The following is a 17,616-nucleotide window of genomic DNA, read 5'->3' as shown; positions in this document are numbered from 1 at the left end:
CACTGGGGCTGGCAGTTCCTCCCCCAAGAAGGCATCAGCAGGGCGCACTGCATGTGCTGGAACCTGGTGTCAACACCGCATCTCCTCAACAGAGACAGCAACACTGAAATCTGCACAGGGCATCATCTACTGCTGCAGTCATGCAGCATCATCGCTACATGTGTTGTCAGTGTCATGCAAGAACATGCTCCAGTCCTAACCACGACCACAAATGATGAGATGCTGTGACCTCTGCTCCAGGGCAGGACGTGCAGTCTGCCACCAGCCTTACAGGGGACGTCAGACACTTGTGCCCTTCCTAGAGTGTAGCCATGGTGCTGGGACTGGGTAAGTGGCATCTGGTGCTTTCCAGTACCTTGAAGGAAGGAGAACTGAGTAACTAAGTTGTTCATATTAAAATAAAATTAAAAATAAATAAAAATAAAAAGATGTCTCTATTGATGTGAAGAAATTTGCCTGTCCCTAAAATAAAATATTTGCTGAGAGAAGGGGAAAAAAAACCACTAAACCAACCAAATAGACATAGAACATATAAAGCCCTTTCCAAGAACTTTCAAAATCTGCCTCCCCTTGTTCACCCTACCACCCTGAGGAGGAAAACATGATTGTTCTGTGAGAGTCTCCTGAGGTCACTTTGATCTAGAAATCATAGCAAGACTGGCACTGCAACAGTCAGTCAGGTCCCAGCCTCCAGTTGTCAGAGCAGAAATTTCCATATGGAGGAAAGAGAGAACTTCACCAGTACCTTGCTTTTTCTGGATGAAGAGTGAATAAGCACTGTCTGGATTCTCCCAGGTACTGATGTCCCACTCACTCCTGACAGTGCTCTGCTGTCCGTGTTGTCAACAAAACAGCACCCAAACACGCTCCTGTTCCTACATGAGCCATCCCTCTGCTCCAGGACACTCACTCTTTGACTCTCCCCTCAACAGTATTAATATTGGATGAGGACAGGGTCCCTGCAGGTGTCATCGTCCCCCCCTCCCCGATGCTGCCAGGGTGCCCCAGCCAGTCACTGTGCCTATGAAGTGGGAACAAGGACTGTAGTGCTCCAGCAGTGCTTTGTTGTAGTTCATTGTCTGATGGAGGTATCTTGCAGATAAGAGCAATGGGTTTTATTAGGGCTAGCACACAGACGTAACTGACACAGCAAATTTCAGGCTGAGTCAGGCTCTTTCTCTTAACACTAATGATTCATACTAAGTTCACAAAGAGATGATGCAGGTCCTGTTTCTACCACATTTATCAACGCCAGCACCTTTCTCCTCCTTTCTCCATAGCAGTGGTAGCTTTGGGCTCCTTGCCTCTCAGTAAGGTGCTGCTGCACCAGCCACAGCCCCTGCAGCATGTAGACTCAGTTCCTGCTGCAAGAACCGTGTCCCTGGTGGCACAAAGGAAGTCAAGCACATGGCACTTCTCTGCCTTCTGCAATAAGTGGTACTTCTCACTCCTGTGGGGATGCTGCCACACTGAGAAAGCTGGGCTGAAACATGACTTCTCACCTGCTCTTGCAAAGATGACAGTGAGAGTCATCTCACATTTTGGTTATTTTATTCTTGTTCACTAACCTAATTTGATCTGTAGTGGCTAGAAATGTGAGGTCTTCAGATCTCTGCTTCTAAAGAGACACATTTCACTTTCCATAAGGTTACAGTGTCTTTGATGTGGAAAAGGCAAACATTCTGGGAAGAGAGTTGCAAAAGCCCCTCAGGAAAAGAATGTTCACTCACCAACCTCGCTAAGGTTGCATCCCTAAGGCTGTTCAGAGTCATGGACAGCTCAGCTTCAGAAACCTGCAAAACCCAGCCCGCACACAGCCCTGTCCGCTATTGGAAGCTGACTGTCACCATAAGAAGCAGAAAAAAAAGCAATCGAGTTTGAGCACAGGTAGCAGAGTCCTAATTCTGCTGGGCAATAAGCAGATTTACAGCAATAGAAGCGGACGGTGAGGGCCTGTGCTGTGAGAAAAGAGGATTTGTGCCTGTTAAAATAATAGCACTGCTCAAGCCAGTGTTGCTTTTTATGGGCTTCCCTCCTGCTGGGAATGGCTACAGGCAGAGGTCACCAAACCATTCCTTCACAGGCACAGCACAGTGCCGACAGGTGCCTTGCCATCCCATCAGCCCCAGGCCAGAGCCTGCAGGATTCGAGCAGGCAGGGTGAGCCCTTTGGGGCTGGTGTGCCCTTCTGTGCTGCCTGACAGCGGGAGGCTTCCCCTAGAGCTGTTCTGCAACCCGCGGAAGATCACAGGGCACAAAAAAGTGGGGAAGGACTTCCAGAACACCCAAAAGAAGTCAATGAAGATGTGGGTCTGAGGGCGAGGTGTGTGAGGAACGGCTGAGGTCCCTTGGTTTGTCCAGCCCAGAGGAGGCTGAGGGTAGGCCTCGTGGCAGCTCCTCACAGGGAGTGCCAATCTCTGCTCTCTGGTGACGACGACAGGGCCTGAAGGAACGGCACGGAGCAGTCAGGTGAGGGTCAGGTGGGGGCTCGGGAACGACTGTGCCCCAGAGGCCGTGAGCACGGCACAGCTCCCAGGGCAGCGGGCACGGCCCCGAGCTGCCGCAGCTCAGGGAGCGCTCTCAGCCGTAGGGTTCGGGTTTATGGGGCCGGGATGGGTTCGGTGATCCCTCCCAGCTCGGAACAGCATATGGCGCTGCGACTCCAAGGGCACGGGCAGCGCGGGAGGGGCGGGTCCAGCGCGGGGCCGCCTCGTGCCGCGCGGAAACTCAAACCGGCGGCCGCCCCCGCAGCCAATGGGCCCTCGGCACTGCCCGTCGCCAGCCAATGGGAGCGCGCCGCCGGGGCGGGGCGGGGCGGCGCGGCGCTGCCAGGCGGTGGTAACTCGCGGGGCTGCGGCGGCAGCTGCTATGGCTCCGGAGCGCAGCTCTCGTTCGTCCTTTCTCGGGCCGCCTTCCACCGGTACCGAGGGGCTGCCCAGGGCTTTCCTGCAGAGCCTGCGCACTCTCTTCGACATCCTGGATGACCGGCGGCGGGGGTACGTGCACCTCCGGGAGATCGAGTCCCGCTGGCAGGGCACGGAGGCCCGCGAGCTGCCCGCCGGCGTGTTGGAGGGGCTGCGGCGGGCGGCGCCGCCCAGCGGGTACCTCACCTTCGAGCGCTTCGTACTGGGGCTGCGCTCCGCCCTGCCCGGCGCTGACGACGGGGTGCCGGGCAAGGGCAGAGCCCCGGGGCGCGGGCGCGGGGAGCCGCGGGACAAAGAACGAGAGCGCGGCCCCGCCGTCAGCGCCTCGCGGAGCCTGGAGAAGCTGCCGATCCCACACGGCAACGAGGAGCGGCGCGGACAGAGCGCCGGACACCGCGAGCCAGAGCCGGGCCCGGGGCAGCCCCGCGGCCGAGGTGAGTGCTCCCGGAGCGGCAAGTTGGACCGGGAGGGCGGGACGCGCCACGGCCGGGCCGGTTTCTAGGCGGCACCGACCTGTTTTTCCTTTGACATTTAAAACAACGGCAAATTCTTCCCCCAGGCCTGGTGCAGAACTCTGAGGAGTTGCCGCTGCTTTTTATTTTGGCTTCCGTGAGCTTTGTTTCCAGCTCTAGATAAACCGGAACGGAGAGCGTGCTGTTTGCAAATCCTGGTCTTTTCCCACACTTGTTCTTCCCTTTACATTTCTCCTCATGTGGGTGCTTGTCTGTTTATAGTGGTGACAAGAAGAATTAAGGGCTTGGCAGTAACATGTCCGTAGTTGTCCTCTGGCACCGAGTCTGTGGGTGACCTCCCTGTGGGGTGGATCTGGTCCTTTCTGGGAGTTGCTGGGTGCTGTGGTGGAGAAGTGAGCTCCTGCTGGCCCAGCGCTGCGGTCAGTGGCAGAGTGCAGCAGCATGTCAGCACTGCCTCTGGGCCCTTCCCCAGGATCTAGGACCCTTGTGTCAATCTGCTCCCACTCTGGGTCAGCGAGTTGTCAACAGGTTGTGCTGTCCATCCGGCGTGGCTGCAGCCCGGCATGGAACCTGCCGTGGGGCGTCTGCCTCCTTCTCTGTCTTAGCATAGTGACTGGGAGGCTCGTGGTGTGAGTGATTCAGTCAGCTGAACGGATGGGAAGTAGAAAGGTATAAAAATAGTATGTGTTCTTTGATAGCTTGACAGTGTCTCAGTTTGAGAGACCAGTGGGATTTTGGGGCTGACAGAGGCAAAAAAGGGAAGGCAGTGCTCCCAACATCCCTCCCCTCTTCCACTGGGGAGCCTCCTTCACTGATGTTTTGACTTCCTGTTAGTCTGAAGGAAACATCATAAGGAATAATAAGACCTCCTAGCCGCTACTGTGCAGTGCTTTGTGATCTCCTGACACAGGGCTGTGTGAGAACTTGGTGTTTCAACACTTGAGTCACATGATGAATTCATTTACCTCCAGAAAGGTACTAAAGATGGTTTGCCTTCTCTTCCCCACCCTTTCTTTCCCAATCCCTTCTGCAGGGTAGAAGAGAAATATTAAATGTCACAGAAATTCCCTGCTTTCTGTTTTGTCTCCTGTTTAATCACAGGAGCTTTTCCCAGGGGGATGTTATTAAGCGGTCTGTTTGTTTTAGCATCAGAAGTATAAATCTGGAAAAACCTGTGGGAAAGAGAAAAATCCTCCCTGCTAAATAATAATCAAATTGAGAGCTCTCCACTATCTGAGACCAAGCAGATGAGTAGTGCAGAGTATAACTTTCTGGTTCCCAAGGATCTTTGCATTGTGGGCTGGTATTATACTGATGTCCTGAGGCTGCAGGTGAGTTTGATGCCTCAGCCCTTGCTGCCAGCTTCCTAAAAAGCAGGACTGTTCTGGCAACAGACATGAATTCCAGCTTGATTCAGCAGCTCAGTGACAATTACAACTTGGAGTTACCCCCACTCTTTTTGCTCCCGGTCTTGTGAGTATGCTCAGTGATGCTTTCTGCCACAGGGAGCTTTCTTAGTGTGAGGTGGAGCTGATGGCTGCTCCATCCACCTGGCTGAGAAGGAGTTGGGCCTCAGTGCAGCAAGACCTGGCTCTCAGCTGACTCAAGGAGGGATGTGCCTGGTGCCATTAATTGGAAGGTGCTGGGGGTCCAGTTGGCTCAGTTAGATTGCAGCATTTGGACTCAAGACTGTTCCAAGGCTCTGGCTGCATGGTGTGGCTCTTGAGAGAGCCATGGCTGAGAGCGGGGAGGTATCTATCAATACTTATAGTCATCAAATGCTTTGAGGGAGCTCTCCCTGTCTGTGCTTCTGGGACAGGGGTTTACTCACAGGGTGCTGCCCACCTCTGCTTCCAGACTGAGGTCAGATTCACTTGGCTGCTGCCACAGTGTCCAGGAGCTCCCAGCATCCGCTGGGACAAGGAGGGATGGTGAGGCTGAAAATGGAGTCATCGTGACAGCCTGTTTTTTTAGCTTGCCTCTCACAGCGGAGTCCAACTGTCTCAGCATGTGGGGTCTTTACCCCCTTGGTTCCAAATGGGAAAGCTTTTGTCCCTTCTGGGAGTGGGGGAAATCAAGGTGCTGGGTGGTCGGTGCCTTGCCCTGGGTGATGCCCCTGGGTGCTGCCTCCTTCCACCACAGCCAGGGTGGCCTGACTCTACCACCTGCCTTGCACCAGCAGGAAGGAGCAGAATACTTTCATAGGTAGCTGTTGTTGCCCAGGCCACTGCAAGTGTGTAGAACAGCTGCCAGATGTCTGGGAAGTCACTGTCTGCTGAGGGCTGGGTTTGTGCCCAGCGGGGGATCCCCACTGGAGGTGGCCATGTCTCATGGAAGGATCTCTTCTGTGCCCAAGAAGAGCCAATTCCAGCTCACTAGCAAGGGCTCAGTTTTAGCCATTGAACTGATAACACAGGTATGTGGAGCTCTGCTCTTTGATCCGGGAACACCTTCTTAACAGAGGTTCACGCCAGATCAGCCTCAGTGTTTTTATCATGCCACACAGACTCAGTAGTGGCTCTTCAGGAGGGGAAAAAAAAAACCTAACATGTTTTTTCCATCCTTCAGCTCTTCCCACAGGCTTCTTCCTCACTTTGCTTTGACATTCTGCTTATTGAGGTGACTTGGTCTGGGGACTATCCTTCCACTACTTTCCATTCAGGATGTGCTGCAGGTTCAGGAGAACGTGTGCTCAGTTGTGCCAGTCTTACTGGCTTAGCTGTTCCTCCCCAGTAGATATGGGTGTCTGAAACCAAAGATGTCTGGCAAAGCAGATGACTGAGTGATATCAGGCTTTGTGTTAGAGAGGTGCCAGAGACCTGTCTGTGCTCGAGCCCTTCCTGGCAAGAAAAGTGGGATGCTGTGATGAACCAGCAGCGGGACTTCTCATGTGTTACCCTGGTACCTTTACTAAGTGGCATAGTCATGGCCAGAGTGAGGTGAATCAGCAGCACTGCTGCCTGAGGTGTTGCTGGCTGCTGCTGTGAGTTCACTCCTACTCCTGTTGCTGAACTGGTAGATGCTAGCAGCACAGGCATCCTCACAGTTGTGCAGTTCTACCATCTCACTGCCTCTCTGCTCCCTCCAGTGTGCTGGGCTCATCTTCAAGGTGAAAGGTGACTCCTGTGGCCTCAGCTCCCTTCTTCTGCCCTGTAGCCTGCGCCCTTTGCATCTATGTGCCCTGCTGAGAGCTGCGTAGCAGTGCAGGGCAGTGTGCCAGGTTGGGCAGACTACACATCCCGCTCAGCACTTCTGTCCCTCCTGCCTGCTCATGCTAGAGAGCATGCTGTGTATGTCTGGCAGGTTGGAGGGTGAGAATTGCAATGGGTGGGGGTGCCTAGGAGGTGTGTGGGAATCAGTCCCAAGGAGATGCATCTCTTGCTGCCTGCTTTCCTTTGTCTACGTCCCTGTTACTATTTTCTGGTACTTCTTTGGAATTCAGGCTAAGAAAGAAACTCTTGAGGAAGGCAAAAAGCTATGAACAGAGAGCAGAGGGAGCAGCAGAAGCGAGGACAAATGCAAGGCAGGCTCTGCTGGACACTCGGCAGGGGCCTAGAGCAAGAAGGGAGTGCAGCATGCCTACTACCCAGGCATGTTAGCAGAGGGTGCTGGCTGCACCTCTGAATGCCTTGGCACTGTGGTGCTCAGCAGCACGGCAGTGCTCTTGACAGCATGTCCAGAAACACAGAGCTGAGCTGGCATGGATGTGGCTGCAGGGCTGCCTTTCTAGCAGGGTGTGCAGCACAGGGGATGTGCTGACTTCAGCAGCTGCAGGTGCTCAGCTCGTACCTGCTTCAGCACACAGTCATCCAGCACTAGCAGGAGGCATCTGATCCTGTTCGCAACCTGCCAGCCTGAACTTAATCTGCAAAACCAGGTTGTGTGTGGATTTGAACCAGCATCATGTGTTTGTAGTAGGTCAGCCTTTTAATAAATAGGATGTTGGGATTTTAGAAAATCTGGCTACAGGGTTTCCAAAACTTTATTATGTGTTAAGACCACAGGCATGAGGTTTCTGGTGTGCATTACCTCATTTGACAGCAAACACATATCTGGGTGTGGAAGGAAAGTGCCCTGAAATGAGCTGGTTTGCTCTTCATGGCCACCTCCAGTGCAAGCTCCTCATGTGTCTGGAGACAGAGTCGACACTTGATGCACTCTGGTGCTGCCAGGCTGCTGCTGGTGCAAACGGGTCATGTAACCACCTGTGTGGCTTAGCCTATCACAAGACAGACCCTCCGTCAGGAGGAGATGAGTGCCTGGAGGAGCCTATGCTGCCTGAGTGGGAGCCAGGAGTCCTGTGAGGATAGAGCAAGGGCAGGTGGAGTTGCTAGTTATTTGGTTGTGCTGAGACTGAAGCAGCATTGCCTGGAGGCTGCCTGCTGTATTCAGAAGATGCAAGTGATCTCTGTAGTCATGCCTGGAACAACCAAGTGAGGAACTATTGAGGTCTGTCTGTCTTGCCTGTACAAAGATTTTCAGCAGATGCCAGGTGCTTGCTCAGCTGTTCTCTGGCTGACTTGCAGGAGTGCCTTGGAGGGGATAGCAGATAGCCCTATGGAGGGGTAGTGGAGAGGTTCCTGTTGCAAGCAGCTGGTGCCCTCATGCTTTCCTTTGTTACAGGTATTGATGTTAAGTCTGCTGGGGAGTCCCAGGGAGATGGTGGCCATGCAGGCCCTGGGGATGTTCGGAGACATCAGAGGGGACGTGCAGAACACCGGAGACACACTATTGCCAATGGTGTGGACTTTGGCATGGTAAGAGAACAGCCCTGCTATGGGCTTCTGCTCTAAGTGTGGATATTGTAGAGGTTCCTCACTGTGGACTATTGCTATCTCCTGCCCACTTTGCACATGGAAGCTGTAGAGCCTTTGGCTGTCAGGAAGATCCTGGTGTTTAAGAGGCCTTTGTTAATGTATGCGATGGCCTTGCAGTTATTTCCAAGGTATTTTGCTTCTTGAAATATGCAGGGGAAGGAGGAGGTACATATTTCCAAGAGCTGGATCGGTCTATGGGGTTGGTACATATGCTTCTCTGTGGACAAAAACTTGGACCAGGGAAGGCCAAAGTTTACCTTACAGTGTTAGGAGGAGGCCCTAGTGCTGCAGTTGCGTCGGTATGTTGGTCTCTGGGGCCTTTCAAGTGCTCCAGCAGAAGTCATGTGTGTGCTGTGCTGATGACTGGTGGTGCTGAGGCATGCTGCACTGCAGCTGGGGACTCTGAGGAGCCACAGCAAGCTATGCAGGCTTCCCTTCCACCAGAATATGGACAGAACATGGAGAAGAAGCCTTGTGCTGTGATATCTGCTAGATGATGTAGGTCAGGGCTCTAGCATAACCTTGTGGCTTCTGAGATTTTTTTTTTATTTTTTTTTTGCCAGTAGTGTAAAGAAATCTGAACTGAATTTGACTGGGAAGCCTGGAACCAATAGATCTGCTCCTCGCTCTGTCATTAAGTGGAGAGACTTAGATCAGGTTGCCCAGACCAACCAGTCTGTGCTGCTCCCAAGTGGAATGCAGAAGCTGACTGGGCATATTGCCCACAAGCAAAATTTGACTGGGGAGAGAGCCAGGACCTTGTCTGTAGGATGAATGATCATCCAACCTTCCTTGCTGCATCTCATGGCATGGGAATTGCTGCCAAGGCTGCAATTCTCATGTCTGCACTTCCCCTTTTTTTTGCACCCTGGTGTCACTCACTGCCTGGACTGTTCTTGTGCAGCATTGCACTGGCTTTGGGATGCATAACATGCTCTGTTGCCTGGCCTGACCTGCCTAGGAGGGGTTGGTTTATGCACATGTGGGAAGAGGTGTGCTGGGCTCACAGCAGTGCAAAGGGCTGGTTTCTCTTTCCCTCTCAATCTGAGAGGGTCTCAGGTGAGAGGTGCTGATGAGAAGCAGTAACTGGTTGGGCTCCCTCTGCTCCTTCGGTTTTGGTGGCTGCTTGGGGAGGGGATGCCTCCCTCTTCTGACAGGGGTCTTGTGTGTGCACAGAGCTCCAAGTTGTTGTGCAGCAGAGGTGGCATTGCTTCATCAGCTCCACGTCCTTCCCGGTGCTGGTAAGGAAGGGCTTTGGCAGCCAGGGTATCCTGCTGGAAGCTGGTGTTTGTGCCTGGGACTGTCACATGTGCCATTGCTTTGGGCTAGTGTTGCTTCACCACACTGCTTAGTTGTCATAGGGGATGTGGGAGGCATGTGTCCCACATTTCTTCTCTCCATCCCCATTATATTCTATTGCTGCACTGCCTTTGTGTTCCTCCTTCCAGAGATGAGATGCCTGGCACTATGCTGTGGGGGTGAGATGCCTTCCTCAGCACCAGGGAACAAACATTTGGGTGCCAGTTCCATGTTTTGAGTTGCAGAGACAGTTGAAGCATGTTTGAATCCAGGAAGGACTGACTCTGTGTGTAGGACAGTGCTCTTGCATGACTACATTTCCATCCTCCTGGGTGCTAGGAAGGTGCTGGGTCCTGCAGAGGCAAGGCACACAGCTGTGGTTAGGGTAATTTGCCCCGGATCCAGAGGGGTGGGGGTGGAAGGGACTAATGTCTATTTAGCAGCCCATGAGTACACTAGGACCTGTTAATCTTGATGAGAGGCAGAGGTTTGGGGGCTATGCTGCAGTCCAGAGATGCTTTATGGTGAACAGCAGGTATCTGCTCAGATGGTTTTGTTTGTTTGTTTCAATGTTTCCTTATTGCACTCTACCACTTCCTGAAGGGGAGTTGTGGTGAGGAGGGGGTGGGCCTCTTCTCCCTGATAAATAACGACAGGACGAGAGGGAATGGCCACAAGTTGCGCCGGGGAAGATTGAGATGAGACCTGAGGAAGCATTTCTTTTCTGAAAGAGTGGTCAGGCACTGGGATGGCCTGCCTAGGGAGGTGGGTGAGGCACCGTCCCTAGCGCTGTTCAAGAAGCGTTTAGATGAGGTGCTAAGGGATTTGATTTAGTAGTAGTTGGGTAGGGATAGTGATAGGAGGATGGTTGGACTAGATGATCTTGTAGGTCCTTTCCAACCTTATGAACCTATGAATCTATGAATGAGTCCATCAATTGGCCCGATTTCCCTATGGCCTTAGGGTAGCTGGGATGGGGCCTGTAGGAGGCTGAGCTCTTTAATCTGTGGGCAGCCCAGGGCATGGTATTATCCCCTTCCACCACAGGCAGCACCAACCAAGACCTGCTGTGCCCACTTCACCTCCCAGTCCTGACCCTGCTCAAGAAGCTGTACTGCCCCTAGGGACATGCCCTCTTTCCCTGAAATTGGCAGAACTGCTGATGCTTCCTGGCTCAGTGGGTTGCTGCCACTTCCTTCCATCTCCATGCTGACTAACAAACCAAGTGGGATCAGATGGGACAGGCAGTTGCAGGCTGCAGCCAGAGCTGGATGGGGGTCCTTGCCACGTACAGCACCTTCTTCATTCCTCTCAGCAACAGCCTGTGCAGTACCAAGGCTCTGCAGTTCTTCCTATGGGTATGTTTCTGTCTGTCTGTCTGAGCCTGTGTGTGTTGCTACTGTTTTATAAAAAGCATTTCCAGGAGCAGAGGGAACAAGAACAGCTGTGGTGTTAAGGGGGTCTGGTGTGTGATAGCTGTGGGGCTCCCAGTACGGAGATGGGGACAGGGAAGTGCTGCCAGCCTCAAGGAGTGCTTGGTATATTCTTGTCTGTCTGCTGGAGGGGGAGGGGGGGTCTGCCTGTGGTCACTTCTGAGATGTCTCCCTCCAGATGCTCTCCAGATAGCAGGAGATGTTCCAAGCTCACCACTTGGCCCTTCCTCCATGGGGGCATCTCCTGGTGCCCAGTTTGTGCCACAGGCAGTAGAGCTCAGGTGGCAGAGAGCGCAGGTGGCTGTTTGCTGTGGGGAGTGCTGGGGCTGCTCCTGGTCTCTCTGCATGAGAGCAGCTGCAAGAATATGAGCTCTGGAAGAGCAGGTGGGGCTGCACGTGCTTGCTGGGCAAGGGCTGATGGTTTGCTGTGCTGAGGGTGCTCTGTTCCCCAGGGAGCAGGCCCTACTCTTGCCAGCTCTGTGGCTTCTTGGTGGCAGCACAATGCCAAGGAGCCTTTGAAGAAGGGTTGCTGGTGGGGACCTGAGCTGGATCTGAGTTCAAGAGCTTCAAGTACTCTTGTAGCTTCCCCCCAGAGCATACCTAGTCTTTCTGCAGATAGCTCTGGAGCTCAAACCTGAAGGCTAAGAAGAACCAGTCAGCAGGAAGGTATTTGCTCAGATCAGAGATGCCTCGGGCACTGAAGCAAAGAGGAAAGCAGAGGGCTGGGTAAGCAGGCCATAGGTGTTTGCCCAGGCTTCTGGTCTGTGCGGGTGACTTAACTGCTTCCTGATAGCAGTGTGAGTTGCTGCTGCTTATAGGAGCTCGAAGCCTCAAGGGTGGCTGCAGGCCCTGTTCTTAGCACGTGCTCAGATAAATGACAAAGCAGAGAAACCTGCTTCTGTAGTAAGAGCTGATGGGGAGCAGGCCTGGTTTCCCTGGCTGGGAGAACAGAAATAACCTGATGGCCGTTCAACTGCTGCTGTGATTTTCCCAAATTGGGAACCTACCCTGAACCGGGATCTGCCAAAGGCCATCACCTCCTATGCATCTTGTGGCAAAAGAGGCTACCACAGCTGCCAGTAAACAAATTCCTCTGTGCCTCATGAAGCTCCTTGGGCTGGTCTGCAGGAAGGGGCCTGGGTTTCATTGCTCCTAGAGGCTTTCAGATGGGAGCTGATCATAGAATCACAAGGTTGGAAAGGACCTCCTAGATCATCTTGTCCAACCGTCCATCCATTACCATTATTACCACAAGCTGCTAAACTGTATCTCAGACGCCTCTTGAGCACTGCTAGAGACAGTGACTCCACCAACTCCCTGGGCAGGCCATTTCAGTGCCTCACTACTCTCTGAGAGAAAAAGTTTTTCCTTATGTCCAGTCTAAACCTTCCCTGGTACAACTTGTGACCATTTCCTCGGGTCCTGTTTGTTGCCTGGGAGAAGAGGCCAATCCCCTCCAGGCAGTGCTTCTCTGAGCATTCATCTTGAACCTAAGTAAGGAGGGAGTAACATGTCTGCACTCCTTCCTGCAGCTGAAGCATATGAAGGAGCTGGAACAGGAGAAGGATTTTCTGCTTCAGGGTCTGGAGATGGTTGAGCGTGCCCGTGAGTGGTACCACCAACACATCCACTTCATGCAAGAACGCCAGAGGCTCTTGGGGAGAAACAAAGCCAGCACTGTGAGTCTGGGGCTTGTTCTGGGGATGTCCATCAGCTTGGGAGAATGTAGCCTAGAATAACTTGTCTGGGACATCTTGTTGCACCTGCTGTCAGCCTGGCTATGCTGCCTATGCTGTATGTGTTTGCCTGCATTGTTTGCCTGGGGATGGGTGGGGGGAGCAAGCAGCTCTCCCCTGGCAGAAGAGAGGGGGAGGCAGCAAGTAGGTCCCTCTGCTCTGGTAGTGACTTTCCCAGGTGAAACTGACCAATGCAGAAAGGCTGACCCCTCCCCACTGATTAGGACATTCTGCTGCCCATGTGCCAGCCATGGGGCCTGCTGAGAGGGATCCAGTGCAGCACGTGCCCTAAGCACAGCTGGCCAGCCCTGCTCACATCCTGCCAGGCTGCAAGCAGGATCAGGATTCCAGCCTGACAGAGCAGCCACAGCCTTTACCCTTGTGCTGGCTGTGCTGTGAGGCATTACGCATCCCATGGCATCTAAATGCGTGTGCATCTCATGGCTTGTATGGGCTGGTGAGGCTGTTGGGCTGGGATGTGGGAATGGGGGAGTGGCCCAGTGCTGGGAGGTGTGGAGAGGGCTGGAGGCTGGTGAGCCACAGAGCATTCCCAACTGGCAGGATGGTTTCCTGGAAGCTGGCACCAAAGTTACACCTGGGCTCTTTTACGATATCTTCCAGGACTTCCTCGCTGATGACAGCCAGAGCCACCTGGGACGTCTGATCCCAAAGCTGCAGGAGGTGAACCGCTGCCTGAGCAACCTCCTGTCAGCTGTGGGCAAGGTGAGAACAATGCATTCGCAGCTTGCAGTCACTTGTGTGAGATAGGGGTCTGCGCTCATGCTGACAGCCAAGCTGGCATATGGACTGCCAGTACTTCTCTGGGCTATGGAGAGTTGACTTGCCTCTGTTGCCAAGATGGGTCAAGAGGGAAGTGCAGCTTGTCTGGGCTGGGGAATGCTCATGGCATTTGGAGACCTAAAGGAAATCCCCCTGGAGGTGTAGATATTGTCATGTGGACTAGGAAAGCATCCTGCTGAGGTGTTGAGTCAGACCTCAGAGCTGACTGTCCTGGATGCCGACCACTGCATGGGCTCCTTGCTCCATGCACTGCAAGGAGTGGTTCTACTTCTGTCTGGCATAGCCTTGCCAGAAATCCTGCAATATCCTGTACTGACTGTACTGGTGGGTCTTAATCCTGTGCTGGGTTTCACTCTACTCCCAACCCATTAGTTCCCCATTTGCCACAGAAACGGTTTCTGGCTTCAGAGGCAGGTTGAGGAGGGCCACAAGAAGGTGGCCTTGTTGTCTCATCCTTTCCCTTCATCCTCTCCACAGCCAGGGAACTCCTCCTCAGCACTGAACAGGCTGGCCCCCACTGCTCCTGTGGGATCCCCAGCCTCAGCAGGCTCCCAGCAAGCTATCAACATGCTGAAGGAGCAAAACCGGCTTCTCACCAAGGTGAGCAGGGATGATGGGGAGGAGAGTGCTGAGAGGGAACCATCAAAGAATATGTGGCTGCAGAAAGTGATCCTTCAGCTTGGCCAGCTTTGGTCATCCTGGAGACAGGCTGTGCTTAGAGCACTCCCCTCTCACAACTCAGTGCCCCTCACGTGATGGGCTGGGTTTGCTGTTTGATGTTTGGCTGTTTGCTGGGTATGGGGACCATTGACCCTGCTGTGGGGAAAAAAACTATGACAAATGAAGACCACGAGAGGATGCAGGTGCTAAGGATGCCCCTTTGTGGATAGGCTTGCTGCAGGGGTTTATGTTCTGACGCCTTCAGATGGTGGTCTCAAGTTGCTGGGAGCAGCTGGGCCTGGCCTAGGTCACAGGGGCCTTGGGCACGGCAGAGCTCTGAGCAGTGTTTATCTTCTCTTTCCAATACAGGAGGTGACTGACAAGAGTGAACGCATCACCCAGCTGGAGCAGGAGAAATCTGCTTTGATCAAGCAGCTCTTTGAGGCACGTGCCTGCAGCAATCACGAAATGAGTCAGCTGGACTCCACCTTCATCTAGCACCTGTCTCCCAGCCCTCCTGGCCCCATATTGAGCTTCTCTAGGGGGTTGGTGTGGCTGTGGCTCTTGCCCTGAAACTATTCTGCCTGTTGTTCCAGGTGCTCATCTTGAGGCCCATGGAGGCCTGGAACTGCCCATGGTGCCTCTGTGGGAGGAAGCTGGGGGCAGTGCTTCCCTGATCCTGCTTGGGCAGGCCTTGGGAGTCCCCTCCCTGCCATGCTGGTACACGTGGCCAGCAACGCTGCTCACAACCTGCTCCTGATCTGCAGTTGACTGCTCCCCTACCCTCTGATCTTCAGTGTGTGAGGTGGAAATAGCTGCTGTCTTTACTGTCAGAATGGGGAGGGGTGGGGTGGGGGAGAGCTGCTGTACCCTGGGCCTGATCTAGGCTGAATTCTGTCTGCTCTTAGGAAAAGATAATGCATCTTTAACATTCCATCTGGCATTCACAGGCAAGCCCGGCCATTGAAGGCCATCCTGTCTGCTGCTTGTCCCTCTGTCACAGGGCAGGACTGAAAATCTGTAATGGGGCATGCCTTGTTTCTCCCTGCTGCCTGTGTTCTGCCTGCCAGTGGAACCAGACTGGGCTACAGCAGTGCCTGAGCTGGTGCTCCTCCTGGGATAATCCTTTCCAGATTGCTGTAGTGATGCCATAGTTGCTGTTCACACATCTGTGGGCTCCTGTAGTTGATGAGCCATAGACCTGGATCAAGTAACATGTACCTGATGCTCTTTCAGGCTGTTTGCAGCTTGAGGCAGATACCTCTACCTCCCTTTATTTTTCTGACCTGGCAAACATTTCCTTATGTCTGCCAGACTTACACATTTTCATGATGACTTTAAAAGGAGAGATTATGTCTTGCAGCATGAGAGTGATTTCACAGTGGGGCTCTAGGACTTGGTTCCTTATTTAACTGAATATGGTTGATGGAAAGAAAGGTGATGGTTACTTTCTTTTGCACATCTCCAAGTGGAGAAATGGCAGCTTTGCTTGTCCTGGTGGTATGTGCAAGCCACCCATTGTAGGATCCTGGGTGTGAGCTGCACCCTTATCCAGCTCTTTTGGGGTGGTGGTGTAAAGATGGGTGATGCCAGACTGATGTATCTCGGGATGCCTCCTTTCCGTGCAGCTCCATGATGGCACTTGACCTGAGCAATATTTTCCAGTGTGGCTTGATACTTGATATTGATGGTACTTTTGTAGGTGGTCAGTGTGAATCCCCACGTTGCATAGCCCTGGCCTTTCTCTTCAGCACTGTTTTATGTTTGGACTCTCCTGGCACAGTGCTGTGGCACAACACACTGAGCTGGGCCAAATGTGCTGGGTTTGCTGTGCTGTGCAACTTCAGCTCTGTTAGGCTGAGAACTGTGCAGACCAACTCCTCGCTCACTCCTGAGAAGATCCTTTTAGTTGTCCAGTCCCCTTTGTCCTACCCAACTCTGAGGCTGGCCTTGGCCTGAAGTTTACTGCATGACATTCACTTCCTGTGCTTTTCTTGCACCTGCTGCTAGAGTGGGGAATCCGCAGAGCACTAGGGTGAGGGAGGAAGAGCAAGACAAAGTTTCCAAACCAAATCTGAGAGCTTACATTAGAGAAGAACTGCAGGGGAAGCACATGTGCTGAATCTCTGCGGTAGCCAAGAGGGCGCCGAGAGAGAGTGGGCCTGGTGTCTGGTGCGGAGCTCCAACTCTCTACTGCTCCACAACACAGCATGAATAACTCCCTGCGTGATGTTCTGATGTGGAATACTGGCATCAAAACCACAAGGAGTAGGGTGTTAGTTATCCCCTGGACATCAGCACCTGCTGCCCCTTTTATGATGCCACCTCTAGTGTCCTGTGCCTGTTTTACCTGAGTCTTAATGAAAAGTGACTCTCCTCATAACCTGTCTTTAGGGATAATAAAGTGGGGTGAACTATTTAATTTATCCTTCTGTCTCTGAATCAGTCTATTGTTGCTAGCCTTGGAGTTCTGGTCTGTGTTGTCCATAGGGACTGTGGGTGAGCAGAAGTTGTGCAGTAATGAGGGGCCCAAAGGGTTTTTTGGGTTGCTACTCCAGGTCATGTTCCCATGTCCTTTCCCTTCTCCTCTGGGCATCCCTGTGCTCTTGGGCTGGGGACACTCCTGATCTTTCCTTACTGCTGTGCAATGGGATTATGAAACACCCATACCCCCCCTCCCCACCTTTCCTGCTTGTGGCTGCTCCTCCAGGAACTGCTCTATGGGGCTCTTACTCAGGCGGTGTTGGTGTAGCTGACAAACATTAATGCTGATATTTCTTTTTGAGCAGTGACCTCTTGCAGCACAGCTGAGATGCTGCTGCACCCTGCAGGGCTGACCTGCAATTCTGTGCTCTGCAGTTGAGCTGCCCAAATCTCCCTGGTGTGGGAGCAGAGCCTTGCTGGAGGACCTGAGCCAAGCACCCCTGTGCTTGGGAGAGGGATCTTTGCAGTGGCTCCTTTCAAGTGGTGAGTGGGGCAGCCACAAGTCCCAGACTGGGTAAGAGGGAGTGATAATTACCATAAATGTCCCAGTTTTCTCTAAGATGTGAAGTCCAAAAGGTCTTTCAAAGCAAAGAGAGGATCATTGTCGCTGTTCAATGCTTCTCTGTGTGTGTGGAGCCATGGCAGCTCTACCCCTGCCCTGGTGCTGGGCCCTGCCTGGCTGCAGGGGAACGTCCTGTCCACTGTCCTGAAAGCGCTGGCCCTTGGCCCACTCGTGGCAGGAAAGCCCTGGGAAGTAGGAAGCCTCTGTCAGGAACAAGCCCCTCTTGGGGCTGGGAGCCACGGGCACTGGACTGCCTGTGCTGCTGCAGTCTCCCTCGTGGGGCTGGTGTGTGCCTGACCTTCATCTCTGCCTGGCTGTCCTGTTACAGTGAGTGTGGAGGTCTGGTGTCACAAGAGCTGGGGTTGTGCCCAGGGCTGCAAGCAGTGTCTGTGTGCATCTTCTCTCTGGGCTCTGGTCTCACTGGGTTT

The 17,616-nt window shown here is 53.3% G+C and overlaps 1 protein-coding gene across 1 annotated transcript; it reads left to right on the top strand.

Annotated features, from left to right (window-relative positions):
• Window positions 1-311: 311 nt before the first annotated feature.
• On the top strand, window positions 312-16,171 carry SAPCD2 (suppressor APC domain containing 2). Its single transcript, XM_065737184.1, has 7 exons — window positions 312-327; window positions 2,635-3,357; window positions 8,020-8,153; window positions 12,478-12,624; window positions 13,303-13,404; window positions 13,960-14,082; window positions 14,512-16,171. The coding sequence occupies exons 1-7, from the start codon at window positions 312-314 to the stop codon at window positions 14,638-14,640; spliced, it is 1,374 nt and encodes a 457-aa protein (XP_065593256.1). The 3' UTR covers window positions 14,641-16,171.
• Window positions 16,172-17,616: the final 1,445 nt, after the last annotated feature.

The sequence above is a fragment of the Cyrtonyx montezumae genome, unplaced genomic scaffold (genome assembly GCF_038088225.1).
Source record: "Cyrtonyx montezumae isolate F1298 unplaced genomic scaffold, pur_monq_1.0 scaffold_20, whole genome shotgun sequence".
NCBI classification, from domain to species: Eukaryota; Metazoa; Chordata; class Aves; order Galliformes; family Odontophoridae; genus Cyrtonyx; species Cyrtonyx montezumae.
The sequence above is the reverse complement of the archived record's forward strand: the minus strand, read 5'-3'. Positions and strand labels throughout refer to the sequence as shown.

Coding starts and splice junctions, on each gene's coding strand:
- SAPCD2 (XM_065737184.1), top strand. Junction 3,358..8,019: donor GGGGCAGCCCCGCGGCCGAG/GTGAGTGCTCCC, acceptor CCTTTGTTACAG/GTATTGATGTTAAGTCTGCT. Junction 14,083..14,511: donor AAAACCGGCTTCTCACCAAG/GTGAGCAGGGAT, acceptor TTTCCAATACAG/GAGGTGACTGACAAGAGTGA.